General features: G+C 37.0%; 1 protein-coding gene across 3 annotated transcripts in view; it reads right to left on the bottom strand.

Moving 5' to 3' along the window:
• Positions 1-2,815: 2,815 nt before the first annotated feature.
• Positions 2,816-15,088, bottom strand: part of LOC104152973 (single-stranded DNA-binding protein 2) — a 189,380-nt gene continuing 177,107 nt past the window's right edge. For 2 of the 3 annotated variants that reach the window (XM_068926343.1, XM_068926344.1), the window contains 4 exons: positions 14,400-14,478; positions 11,320-11,348; positions 6,191-6,289; positions 2,816-3,421 (listed from right to left, as the gene is read on the bottom strand). In XM_068926343.1, the coding sequence (XP_068782444.1) occupies positions 3,392-3,421; positions 6,191-6,289; positions 11,320-11,348; positions 14,400-14,478 (237 nt within the window). In that variant the 3' untranslated portion in view covers positions 2,816-3,391. The remainder of the gene's footprint in view (positions 3,422-6,190; positions 6,290-11,319; positions 11,349-14,399; positions 14,479-15,088) is intronic. The other variant, XM_068926345.1, reaches the window with a different exon arrangement.

Raw genomic sequence — 15,088 nt, 5'->3', positions numbered from 1 at the left:
AAAAGGCTTTATGCAAATTTAAAAACTAGAAGAATACTCATAGTAAGTTCAAAATTTAGCATGTAAGATTGTTTTCTATGGTTCAGCTGCAGAACCTATGTATGGTTATAGCCACTTGATCTTGCCAACACGCATGTAAAACACAGGTTCATTCCCTACAAAAAGCAAGGTGATTAGGTTTACCTATATCTGATAACATTTCTAATAATAAGATATGCACTGAGTATTCAAGCAGATTTCTCAAATCTAAGATTTTGCAGACTTGCACATATTTATCCCACTAGTCTGTGCAGCTACCTAGGTATTGAAAGTGCTGGACGTCGGTAGTAACTTGTAACATCAGGGCATAGAATGATAGCCTAGAAGACCATTCCTTTTAAAGCCAGCAACATTTTTACTGAGATTAACGCTGCAAGATCAATGCAACCATGTTTAATTTAATGTAAATGTTTTGAAAAGGAAATGGAAAAGGGAAACAAACATATGCTGGCAGTAAGGAAAATGACATAGAGGGTAGATCAGAAGAATCACAGAAGAAAAATTAGGCACCTGAATGGATGTTATGCTCTTGTACTTAAATTAGGATAACATATTTTGATAATATTATTCAATATGTGTTAGCAGTTCCATTTAAAGGGACTCTTATTTCTGCACTCTTATTTGCACAGTTTTTAATTTAATGGTCACACTTTTTCCTTAACAGGTGCCTATAAGCTAAACTATTGCAGATGTGAAATTCAAATTGAAAAAAATTTCAGTTTCTAATTGATACTAAACCCTGCTTCTGCTTAAATTTGCCAGAGTGAGATGCTCCAGAGACTGCCTGCACGCTGTCATGTAAGAGGGCCCTCAGTGATGCCATCAAGGCCAGTTGCCATGGGGTCCCTGGCCACGCTACGTGTCTGCAGGAGTGCCCAGCTTGGCTTGGGACAGTGCAGAGAGTTCCCCTAGGGACACAACAGACCCAAGACACACAGTTTAAGAGCTCACTCGAGGGCACACTTACCTGGTGTGTGAACGGGCTTTGGCACCTGATGCATAGTCCAGATATATTCATCTATCTTAGTCCAGTTGCAGTGACATCATAGGACTGAAACTGGGCAGAAAAGAGTCCTGAGGTCCTTCTTAGAAGGCTATGAACAAGGATAATATAGATGCCAAATGTAGGCTGCAAGGACACCTGAACTTTGCACTATTCATGAAAGATGCTGGAGTGCACTGGAGACATAGCCACTGAAACCAATGGTATTAGTGACAACAGTCAAGCCCAGGATCTCAGAAAATGAGATCTGCTTTTGTCTTTTTACAAATCAAATCAATAGTAGGGGCTGCTGTCATGTCTTGAGACAGCAACCAACTGATTTCTAAAGATACGCAAATGAATTCAACCTTCATAATCACTGGGAACAAAGTCAAAAAAACCATATAATGACTATTTAGTTTATGATTACAACCGATAAAAGTAGTGATAATTAATAAAAAGTAATGTTACCAGAATCTTTGACATTCTAACATAATTTTAAGTAAGTGTCTGTCTCCAAGAGTTTCATCTTTGAACAGTCCTAACAAGAGAGTAAAAAGTATTATATCTTTTTATTTTCATATATATATATATATTATATATAAAAATAAAAATGAGTGAGGACGTTGTAGAGCTCCTTACACATCCAGTTCCATGCATCTACCTTCACAGCTAGCCCATTACATACACTTCTTCATCACAATTTCATGACAAAAATCTCCTTAGACCGCATGGACATACCATATCTCACAACTGTTTTCCCTATGTAGGTGGCTCTTCTGTATGCAAAGTCCAAGGTAAGAAGTTTACTCTTTGTCTGTGGCATGAATTTTAGTTCAGTCACTTTGTGCCCACAGTGCTGACCATCAACCTTTTGACCACTACACAATTGCAAACTTTCATTTTCTTGGGGGAGCTGCAAGTCATTAAAAACTAAATTTACTGTAATACGGGTTTTAGAGCTTTGCTTGAGGAGACCGGGGACTGCTTCCAGAAGCCTTTTCTTAGGGCCGTATGCCTTTTCTCAGGGCCGTATGCCTTTTCTCCATTCTATCCCAAGCTTTCACGTCCAGTACACTGACCTCCTTGTAAAATGGCTCAGACCTTTGTTTCTCTTCTATTTGTGGCAAAAGATAGGACTCTCACAAGGCTAGTAGTCATAAAATGTTCACGCAGTCATTTTGGTTCACGGAAATGACTGCTTACTGGAAAATGTGGAGGGAGTTCATTCTGGTAAACCTAGTAAAAATACATATAGAAATACCAGGGTGGTCTGATTTTCTGCATGGGCTTGGGAGACGCTGTTTATAATCAGGACTATGGATTGTTATGATTCAGCTGAGAATCATTAAAAAGGGGGAAATATAATGGTAAATTGTTAGCAAACGTTTCAGTAATAAGGACTCTACTGTATTTCCACTAACTACCACCCCTATGGAAGATCATGCTAAATAAAAACTCATTTCCAAGGGCAGAAGAAGCCCTGACACTTTATTGCTAGATTCTATAGCAATTGGAGCTCACTTACAGTAACCTTATAGTACTCTATATAAACTGAGAAGCTTGTATCAAATTCAGGCTTCCATTTAAAATAGATATTGCAGATATTAGGCTTCAATTAAAGAAGAAAAATAACCTTCAGTGCTTCTTTTTTAAAGGCAAAGTATAAAAAAAAGTCACCAAACGAGGTGAGAATTATTAAATTTCTCCAAAAAATTAAGATGAGCTTTCTTCTATTTCTTGAGACAGTACAGTTTGTGATTCACAGGGTAATTGGTATCAAACACAAGTTGATGAAAGCTCTTATAAGCAATTTTATTCCTATCCGTAATGGCAGACATTTACAAAATCAGAAGAATTTATCATTTGAGTTCACCTTAAAAAATAACTTATAAAGCAGTGATATATGCAACATAAAACAGTTCAGGAGGGGAGAGGGAAAGCAAATTTTAATAATTAAAATGTAAACGTGAAAAAAAAGATGGAATAGAAGTCCCTACTTCTCATTTCTACTTAAGATGCCATGTGATAATATTTTACAATGTCCTGCAGGCCTATATATGTATGTGTGTATTTCTATATCACACACACACATACATATACATCAACCCATACATGTACATACACAGATAAATGTTTGCAGTTCCATCTTGGGCAGTTCTGTTACGCCACTCTTTACAGTTGTCTCAATCATGTTTGGGACCCACTTTCTTGACAAAACTGGGGAGATGGTAGAAAAAAAAGGGTGGGTCTGATTGTATCTGAGATCCTTTTGTTAAACTGTACACTGGGACGAATAATTTTCTTCTGTAGTAGCTCTCTGAAGAGGGCCAACTCACTGTGGTCTTCATTAGGAGACTTGGTAACGGATCACACACTCATTGTCATGCTAGGGGAATACTGAAAAAAGAGGAATCCACATTTTAACAACAGTTATTTCCGAGGTTACTAAAACCACTTCTGGAGCACAGCAATGAGTTTAAATGTCAACATGCTATTTGAATTTTCTCCTTAATTTGTACTATAGCATGTGCTTAGGCTGTAGTTCAATTTGTGGTATCATAACTTCTGCTATACTTTCTATCATTATGTAAAAATACAGCTACTGGTGATGAAATCAATTCATTTGAACGCAGTTTCAGTGCTGGGTACTGCTACCTGGGTATTGGGATGAATCAATATTTCACTGATGCTTCTCACACTTTTTACTTGTCACTGTTGACTACTGGGGGGATTTAGTTGGGCAAATAGCTAGTCTCAGGCTGACCAGCTACATTTATGGTCACTTGAACCACATAACTATTTTGGAGGGCTTTTTATTACTTAATGGGAAAAAGGGAATGAAGATATATCTGGCTGGAATTAAACTAGGCTTTTGGCTTAGTTTTAAATTCTGTATTACAGATTTTAAGACGCAAGCTGAATCAGGCATCAATAGTCATTCTTCTTTATGTGAACTAAAAATCCACTTAGCACATTACACTATTATTGTAGCACAAATTGAACTGCAGCCCTTATACAGGCTACAGCTGCCCTCAACTTAGCAATACTTCATTACAAATAATCAATGGGAAACCACAATGTACATTTATATTATTTTAATAGTTATTTTATTTGAAACTTCCAGGCTGCAGAAATATTTAATTGTCCTGAAATCTTCTAAGTAGAGGAAAATGTTCAAATGCAAAAAGTATTAAGAGTGATGAAAACTGATACAAGAAATGGAATGATATTTATTTGCCTTTGCAAAAACCAGATATGTAATAAAAATCTGCCAAAGCTAGACTTTGGAGCTGCCCATTTCTCAGTGTCCAAGCATATTCAGAAAGAGCATTTTGCCCTATGTCATGTCTCTCATGGTTTCTCTGCTTTAGGGCTTACTCCCGTCATGTGCTGAGCCCTCTCATACTGAGCCAGCAATGCTAGCAAGAACGTGCTTATCTTTAGCCAATGTGGGAGACCAACTCAAATGCTTAAAATTAAGCACATGTTCAAATGATTTTCTTATCAGAGCAAAAGTTATCAATTCCTAGGTAATCACTTTAGACAAGGAATATGTGCCATTTTTTATATTGCGTTGTGTAAAGATAACCCAGTGCAGACAGACCAGTAGTTACTTGTGATTTTTAACTTCTTATTAATTAAATTATTTCCTCCCTCCACCCCAGGCAAAACTCCTGGTGAACTGAACAGAAATTTGCCTGAGAAATTACTTCATAATAATACCTACTCTAAGTAGCCAAGTAAGAAAACATGAATCAGAAAGCAAGATAGTTCCCAAGAACCAGAATGGGATTTGTGCTGGAGAGGAACGGACACCTAGAAGTACACAGAAGGCATAGCAAAATTTTGAGAAAATTGGGTCCCAGATTTATTCAGGTAGGCAAACAACACCTCGGAGCATCCAGAATCCAGTAAGTGTCTGAGAAAACTAATGGTCTTTTGAGTACAGCTGATGCCCTTCTTTTAATGAGTTTGGTTTGGTGAACTGGCCTGCGATCAGAGTCAGACTGGCTGTCTTCACTACAAATAAAGCATGGTGAATTGAGAGTCAAGGACTACGATGACCAAGGATCACATTTAATGGAGGTTTTGTGGTTACTGCTTTATTGCAGATTTTGAAACATCAATCTTTTTGCTTTGTACAAACCAATTTTCTCCAATACTCCAAAACAATCTGAACACATTATGAAGACACAAAAAGCTAACATGCAAAAAATGCTCCCTCTTCCTTTTCACTGGTTTAAGAAGCAAACCAAAGACAAAAATAAATCTGATTTCCATGAAATTTGCCATGCAATTTGACTGTGTTGTGATCTAAGAGAAACTGCTTACTCTTCATAATTTCTGAGCTAAAATTCACCACTGGTATAATTAATGGAGTTGCGCTCACTTCTGAGAGCAGTCAATTCCAAGAATATAAGTGTTGAAGTCAGTCAGCATTTCTGAAAAATCAGGCCACTTCTATTTAGCAACTTAAATGTGGATTTGGAAACCCAACTTCAGGCACATGAGTATGAAAACACTAGTCTTGTTCTGTAATGTATTTTATACCATGTTTTGCTGCCTCAAAACATTTCCCATTTTTTAAAATGTCATTTGTCCCATAAAGAACACTAGAGGGCATCTTTGCCTTTTCTGGTTCTAAAAGCCTGCTTCATCTCAACATGAGATGTCCTGGTGCTCTCATAATATGTTTCAGTGTGAATCCCCTTCTAAAAGACATTCTTGTCCTGCAAAATGCATTGTTCAGGAATCAAAGGTTGGGCAACCACAAGCTGAAACATTCAAATGTAAAGATCCGCCAACTACACACATCTAGGCTGCTCAGATATTGCCCACTGTGCATTACTGACTATGTATGGCATAATCTTTACTACTTGACAACTTTTATGGACAACTAAACTCTTAATCTAGAGAAGGAGTTTCTGCAGGGAATCTACACCGCTCCCATTTTGCAATTACAGCTCAACTTCTAACAGAATTTGGCATAATTTTTTAGTGAATCCATACCGTAATTTCAGGAGCTAGTAAAAAACATGCAAGGCAAAGCACTGCATTAAAGGTATACTACCAAACTGTTTGTTCTTTCTGTTATTTTTCTTTTTTTAAATAAACATCCAGAGATTAAAGGTTTGCCAAGTAAAAAACTTCTTAAAGAATACTTACGCTCTCACTCTGAAAAGGGTTTAGGAAGTTTCCACCCATCTCACCGTCATCCCTGGGAGTGCCAGGCTGATTACTCATGCTCATATTACTGGGAGAGTTCTGTTAAACAAGATTTAAAAGTACAGATTAAGTGTTGAAGATTTTAGTCCCTTTCCCAGCTTCATCAAGTGTGTCAATGCATCAGAGTGTGTCCATACAATGCACTGGCATTTCTGAAGATAAAATGTAAGCCTCTGCAGAGTTCTGTATGTTTCACTTTCTAATTTGAACCTGTGTTTTCTCCCTTGAAGTAATTCTTGCTTTCAGGTTATGGCTAGCATCCTCTCCTACTGAAGTCAGGAAAAACTACAAATGGCTTTGTAGAAATAAGAGTTAGCTCTCTAACTACACTAAATCACTACAGTCAAATTCAGTGAAGACCACGAGCATGTGTCTTGACATATGTGAACTCAGATTATGTACTTAAAGGAAGGCAGGTGGACAGATCTGGGCCACATAAGACATTTGCAAATCAAGGCCTGTATTTGGAGTCTTTGTTCATGGTCTCTGGTTTGTAGAAATAGTTTCTAGTTCAAATTTTGAGCTGCTAAATCCCTAAGAGCAGTTATACACAGAATTTATAGACAAAAGAGTTAACAGAGTTTTAGATAAAAATGCCTGAATAGCAGCCAGCCGCTGGATTGGGCTTGCAAATACTTCAAGCAGGAGTTGTACTTTTGCTTTTTGCTTGCACAGAGCATAATGCGGTAGGGTCTTTCTCTACTTTTTTAGTGTCTAGGTGCAACCACAATGCTAATAAGTAATGACAATAGTAAGTCTTATGAAGATAAATTATTTTCTGCTGCAAATGTTCCTGCACCACTACCTCTACAATGTTCAGAAAACACTTTCAAGATTCAGTTAGTTATAGAAAGAGTAAAATCAGGCAAGTGTCACAGAAAATACTCAGAGTCAATAGCTACATGTTTATTGTAGATACTATAATTAGTTAGGTGTGTTTACAAAATGATTTGTGGTACCCTACCATGCCTGGAGCATGTGGATGATTACCTTTCCATCACTGTTAGACTCCTATTAGTACAGGTTTTGTGGTGCAAAAGGAACAGTCAGGGAAAGGGAGGAGTGAAATCATGAACTTCATCTAAAACATTTACTACCTCGACCACAGTCCTTCCCTTGATTTTTTTTGATCCAGAAAAGTTAAACATAATATTGCTGTTGACATTTTACGTATACAAAAGCAGCAGGCTTAAAGTTTGAAATGTAATAAAAAACTTAACACAAACCTAGTACAGTCAATATGCAAGCTAACAACATACAACTCAAAGTAGTACTTTTGATCAGAGAGATCAACTGATAACAGCTGTAAGAAGAGTAAGTCAATTTGTCTTCTTTTTCTTATGCTAATTCTCAATTACAATGCTAACATAGTATTTCTGTTAGCATAGAGATTTATGAAGCTTCTTAAAAACACAAATATACTGCCCTTAGAAATTAAATGCATGCTGTCTTCATTTAGTACAACTAAGGCTGCAAGAGGGCAAACTTTGAGTGAAAAATTTTGCAAGGGTACTGAAAGGCTGCTGTTAAGTTTTAACCATACTCCCCTGAAGAAAGATAACCATTTTCACCTGCATTAGCAAATATGTTTCTGGGTTCAGCTGGATGTACTTATTTTCAGGTACAGAGGAAATGCAGAATTAATTACATAACCTCATGCAGGCAAAACTGGTTTTAATTAGCACCTGAAACACACCTTATAGAGTAGGGTCAAGATCCCTGCCTTAGTCCTTTGGTTTTCTTCACAGTCTAGTTCACTAATTTTCAAACTGTGATCCTCTGATCTCCATGAATCACTAGAAAACACCTGAGGGGTCCATCAAAGGCAACTAAAAGAATTAACTGGTTAATTAACATCAGACAATTAAGTTTGCGATACAGTGAAGTTAGCATAGGAAAAATTTAGAGATCCACAACTTGGCAAAGGTTGACAACTATTGCTTTAGTTCAACCACAGCTATTGTATCTGAAGTAGGAATTAATCTAGGGAAGTCCTGTGGCCTGTGTTATGCAGGAGGTTATTCTAGACAGTCACATCAGTCCCTTCTGGCCTTAAAATTTATGAATATATAGTTTAATAACCACTAAGGCCTTGTCATATTTATTTTATATGATGACCCCACACTTCTTTTCATTCCTTGGGGATTTACCTCTATTTTATCTTGCTCCGTGTAGTACTAAGCTTTGAAATTCTGCATTTGCTACAGTGTGGCACCCCAAAGGTTCAAATTCCCAACCTAAACGCTTTTATAGCAACTCCCCTGGGCTTCTTTTATGGTCAGTATGGGGTCTAGCATTGTAGCACTAGCTGAGTTTTTCAGAGCAAATATTTCTTTGATGGCTGTACAAATTCCATGGGCACTGCAAGAAACACGGGTTATTAATGTTTATTTAATACGCATAATTTCAGTTCATTTACTCCCCCCATCTCAATCTATTTCATAAAAACTGCATGTTTTGCCATTCTGCCAATTAAATTAAAATCTCCTCTGGAAAATGTAGCTATGAATTCTGTGAGCTGATTCTACCAAGACAGGATTAATTTTCTGCATCTCATGGGGATAGATAATCAGCTCCTCTAACATGCGTTTTACTCCATCAGGATCCTGTGCCTGCACTTGAGCGTCTAGCACCACATGACCCAAACTGTGTTAATTTCAGTGAACAATTCGTGCCACATTAATTAGTAATCTGGAAATCTAGTTGTGAAAAAGGCAATCGCACCACTAGCTGGTGATGTATAAAGAGAGACCGTTGCTTTAGCAAGTACAATCCTGGTACAATCCTGGTAACTGTAAAAAATTGGAAGGCAGCCACATATTAATTTTGCATGCATGAAACCCCAGAAATCTACTATTGCTTGCATGAAGAACTTTTCCAATCAAGTTTCAAAAGCACTAAGTACTATTACGTACCCAGAATTGCCAATGCTATATACAAAACACTGCCCACGCAGTCCTACCAGTATCAGTGAAGGCTGCATATTGGGCAGAGCGCTCCTCAGGAAAAGATATTTGAAAGCTATTATATATAACGGTATAACAATACAACACTGTTACTGCCCAAGTACACATTACTTTTCTTTTAATTATTTGAAAAAGACTTGCATCAAATGTGATTTCCATGATATACTTACTAAGGTTAACAGCTTACAAGACTTTCAGGCAACTTTTTGGATCCAGGTTTTAGAGTTCCTGATACTCATAGCAGGCATATATGCTGACGCTTAATACAGTGGACTGAATACAGGCTTTTAAAAATAATTTTAGTGACAAGCTAACAGAAATGATTTTTCTTAAAAAATGCTGCATTTTGCAAACAATAAATAGCTGAAGGAAAAGTATGGACATTATTAAAAATGTGCTGTGTGTTGATTATCTCATTGGAAGTTTATATTGCATCAATCACTGCACACCTAAGCAGAGCACAGCTGAGGCAACATGAACACTTTAAACCCATCTTTACTCTTTGCAGGAACTGAACACGTTATAGATCTTCAGAGGTTACAAAAATGTAGCATTGCTATAGATCCTGCCCCCTCATAGCCCCCAAATGACCTAGGAGGCATACTGCTGTGGTCCTACTCTCCAGGGAAAGCCACGGAAGGTTATTCTGAGGCTATAAATCACTTATCAAATTTTAAAAGGACTGTGTTGCCCTATGATGAATTTCTTCTAATGCCAGATTACGTCTTCTATACTGGCAGTGAACGCAAACTCCTTGCAAACAACACAGCATAACACCACATGTACACAAGTGCACTTTACAAGCTACATCTCTCTGCCATCTCCCCACCAAATTGGGGAACAGCGTAAGGTTCTCCTCCTCCTCCACCTTGGATATACAAATATGTATCACTGGCTGAAGTTTGATTGCTGCCTTTTGAACATTTGAAATTGTGTTTTAAATAAATTCATACTACAAACTTCTATTTTAATCTACAGATTTTAGGTAAGTATTTGTTCCCTTTTGACATATGTGTTTGTATCTCACCGTATCTCAGTGCGAGTTATCTACAGTGACATCCTTAGTGTGACCAGAGCATGAGCAGACAGGCCTTAGGCAGATTTGAAGTGGCAAAGTCTGTACGGAGAGAAGTTTAGCCACAGCACTGTGCTGCTTAGTCCTGTCTCACCCAAGAAACACAGGCAGGTAATTTGTTCAAAAAAATCTCATATTTGTCTTTTGGAAGGTGATCAGAATTTTGTTACAGTAATTTCAACCGAATGAGTTAAAACTGTAACTGTAACAACCCCTTCATCAATTTCTGTATTTATAGATCAAACGCACAAAAGTGCAGGGAAATTGTTTTAGTGCTATTTTTACTAGTTTCAGTAAGTTACATCTGTAGACGTTGAGTACAAAACACAGTGTTTTACAGGGACACGGACAGATTTCTACCACTTTATCAATACCGAATAAGCTCATTAACTTCTTAAGTAAGTTCCTAAATTAATAATGCTCACAGATGCAGTAGGCTTTTATTTTTATGGAAGAAACGACACATTCAAGAATGATATGATTTTTGTAGATGCAACCCCCTGCAGGTTAAACTCACACTGCCTGTACTATTTAATGGTTGTAATATCAAAACAGTGCTTCTTCTGCAACTACTTTTTAATCTGGTTTTTAGGGACTTAGTGATTAAGATATTAACATTGACTTACAGAGGTGACAAATGCAATCATTCAGCACATGAAAGCAACATCCTTATGACATTTTCCAAATTTACCTTTAAATAGAATTAATTATTAGACCACTATTCATTTGTCTTACCGGTATGGAAGAGTATAACATGACCAATCAGATTGTGAACTGGATATATATTAATCACAGTCGTTAACATACATCGTTATGCAATAGGAAATAAGTTTACTTACACTCCCTACTGATTATAGGTATTGTTTTTAAACTTTCAATTAATGCTAATTCTGTCTGCAGAGCCTCTAGAGGCTACATAAGCATAAAACGTGTACACGTAATAAAAAGTTTAACAAAGACATGAGAAGATGTGTTTAGAGTGAAATATCATTCTAGAAAATCCAAATATTTTAATATTATATACTCACTTTGGAAATACTGTCCATGTCTCCTGAGCCTTAAATTAAAATAGATAATTATTCAATTAGTTTTGAGCTGAAATTAATCTATGAGCTTATTTTTCATATTTAAAAATATAGTTTACAGCAATATGTTAAAACATAACCATGCTTGAACTCTCTTCCATCCCAGTGTCTTTCTCAGGAAAAATTTACAGTCAGTACTGAATAATGTTAGTGCTTTCTCTGTGTACACACCTAGTGCAAAAAGGGGGAAAAGAATGAAGGACATAGTTCTGATCTGTATCAGTTCCTTGAATGGCATCTTTTAGGATGAGACAGCCTGGCACAGCTCAAAAAAGGATATGTCCAATCCCCCTGTTCTCTTTAGCCATGGTAGGGTGTGGGTACTGCAGTTCATTTTGGGTACACACGCTTGAGGGAAACTTTGCTTCAGCGTGAGAAAAAAGTACAATCATGGATAACTAATACAAGTTAATGTTCCTGAGAAAAATGACCAGCACTTTTACTGCATTTTCAGCTATTCAAAACTCCCTAGAAGACTGCTAGTGGAGTATCTCTAGGATCAGGTCGGGGGTATTTCATCAATGTCTTTGCCCCCAGAGCAGAAGCCCACTACTGAAATTGGCTGAAATGACGTCAGCTTTGGATGCAGTACAAATACTGATGGTGATAATTTCTTTCAGAAGAAAGAAGGTGATTCTAAGAAGGACTGGAGTAACAGAAACCAAATAAAACTCAATATAATGTGTGCAAGACTAGCAAAAAGAATTTTTCTCATATGCTGTAGCTCTCACTTGGGTAAAGCCAAGAATAAAGGAAATATAATTTTAGGATGGATGTATCGAGAAAAGCATTTCTAGCAGTAACAGACAGTAAACAATTCTTGTCACCTGTTTTCAGGGAAGACAAATTCACACTGGAAGAGTATCAGAGAAAAATAATCAAGAAAATGGAGCTGTGGGAGGAGACTGAAATAGCTTGGTATACTTAGCAAGGCAAATTAAAGCTGAGAAGGAATATGATTTCTCTCTGTAAGTACTCCAGATACATAAACACTAGGAAAAAGAAGAGTCATTTTGTCAGGGACAAATGGATAAATTTTGCTAGAAATAAGAGAAAGATTTCGTTCTAACCATAAAAGCTGTTAACAGATATCCAGTAGAAGGGTTGTGGTCAAAAAAAAGCTAGAGAAGTGTTCAAGATGGAACTTGACCAATTTATGCCTGTGATTATGTGATACAGCTGCCTACTACAGCATGGAATTACATGCAGGAGATGTCTTCCAGTCCTATACCCCTAAAAGAACTCAGCTTCCATTCTAGAAATGAAATTAACCTTAGACAACAGTTGTAGTCAATTTGACTAAAAATGTAAATATTTTCACTACAGAAAATAACTAACCAAATGCTAGGCAGACATAGAATCCTTCTGTAACTGTTTCAAACGCAATTCTTCCTTTAGCTAAGAAATCTCAGGCTATAGCAAGTGACAGAAAAAGACTCAACTTTTACAAAGCTTTTCATTTGCTTCAAAATAATGTGCATCATTATTAATTAAAGCAGCAACCTGTTTTAGGATTGTAATATGTAATAAGAAAGGCTGTAAAATCACAAGATGGCCTCATGCAAAGTAATCTAGGAGTTTCAGAGACCTGCTTTCCCAGAAGGAAGACTGTCCTGTGGCTCAGAAAATGTCTGTTAAGTGAGGTTTGATGGTTTCCCCTAAAGTTTATTTTTTTCTCATTTTTGAATTTCTCCCTTTTTCGTACCTGATTATACATCTTGTCTCATAATCTCCAACTTCTGGGCTGTACTTGTGGTAACTTTTCATCCACCATGGCAATACGGAATTAAATGGTGTTAACTGTAGTATGGCATTTAAGTTGGTCTGTGTCTGTGCTGGGAAGATGATAGAGCTTTTCTTTAGGGATAGAAGCAGAGGGAACTGTGACAGCTTGGCTTCTGCTTGCCCACCATATAGGTAACTTGCTTGGGTTTTTCCCTATAAAGGAAAATGATGTTCAGCAGAGTGTTGCTGGTGCCCTGTGGGTGCATAAGGCCAGCTCCCAGATGTAAAAGAGAACCTTGCTGGTGGGAAATGGAGATGGAAGAGGAAAGAGAAGTCTTTGCAGACTAAGCTTCCCCTTGTTGCTGCCTGTATGACCCACACTCCTTGGTGCAGGTGGAAGTAAAGAATGGTTCATGGAAGCTGTATTCAAAGTTACTGGCCTGGAGTTATTCTATAAGCACAAACAAATATAAGGTATCTATTTATCTTGTTGGTAAGGAAGAGGAAGGCTTAAATGCAATTTAATGAGTTGCAGCCTGTTGCTCAAATCCCTTTCAAGTGTCTATCATCCTTCCAGCAAAGAGTAAGAAAAAAGGTTTACTACACTAGTCAGAGGCTAAAGCAGTGCATGTTTCGTAGAACTGTGAAAGGCTTCTCCCTTTGGTAGGAGTCCTTCAAAAATCATAGCGTCAAAAGTCAAACAGTATAGTCTTCTTCCTGCCTCTGCATACCCTGACAAGAATGCATGTTCTTTCTTGGTGCGTTAAATGACAATGTCTGAAGCCGCTTATGGGGAGGGAATAATAAAACTAACACTTAAGAGACAGAAGGCTAATGTTAGAACAAGTGACAACATCAGACTGTTGGGATTACAACAGCTTAACACATAGATTAATATATGTAATAACTTACTTCCGTGTACTTGGTAAGAACTTGCACCAGCATGTCACAAAGACACCTTCTCAAGTTTTTGAAAGAGGAAGAGAGGTAAGGAGAAAATGGTCTTATGCCATCACTTCTACATTATTGTTATGGTATAGTTTTAGAGTAGTTTTGGTCAACTAGTTTCAAATTATACTCTGTTATATAAGTAACATTCAGTCATTTTCTTCCAGAGATGCATTATATATGCCAATTCATATGCTTAAAAAGTATCTTAATATTTCTTTTTGATATACAGCTTTTTAGTTTCTAAAAGATTTTTATATACAGTCTTCCACATAATTCAGAGAACTAGTAATAGAAAATGGCACTGGTCACTGAAAATTCACAATGTTCATAACATTTACTATCATTACCTAATGATCCATTCATATGATGTGAATCCATTCCACCCAGTCCACTCATAGGTCCATCTGACCCTGGCCCCATTGGAAACTATAAAAGGATCAGACATTAAAAATTGGTGTTACTGTACAAATTTATTGTAGATAATCTAATAAAAAGAAAGTAGTTCTCAGAAAAAATAGCAAAGGAAAAATACACAGTTCCATCTCTGTATGTGAAAGTGAAGTGTAAGTGTAGTCTGCAAAAAGTGTTATTGTTTTTGTTTACTTTTTCCGATGTGGTCCTCAAGATTTTCGGAGAAACTCATCTATATAGGCTGGCATATGACTTAGGAATGAATTATGATATACTTTAACACTTGGTGTGTGATTTTCAGATATGTTAGTGCTGACCTAACTATATTCCCACTGAAATTGAAGAGAATTTTACCACTCACTTCTATGAGTAGGTGATTAATTAGTAGTTTTCAAATCCCAGCCTGACTATACTGACAGTCAGAGTACTCTGCATTACCTTTGCACTATGAACAGTTTCTGTCAGATTTCAGATTTAAGGTTAATACCTTAAATCCAGTTCTTCAAAAACTTTCAGGCATTAGCATTATAGTGCATTTGCTAAATTCGCTGATTTAGCACTATCCAAATAGCCATATTCTTAAAGTTCTACTGGCCTTTTTTCAAAAGGCCCACAACATGGACTG

The sequence above is a fragment of the Struthio camelus genome, chromosome W (genome assembly GCF_040807025.1).
Source record: "Struthio camelus isolate bStrCam1 chromosome W, bStrCam1.hap1, whole genome shotgun sequence".
Classification (NCBI taxonomy): Eukaryota; Metazoa; Chordata; class Aves; order Struthioniformes; family Struthionidae; genus Struthio; species Struthio camelus.
This window is presented reverse-complemented; position numbering and strand designations above follow the sequence as displayed.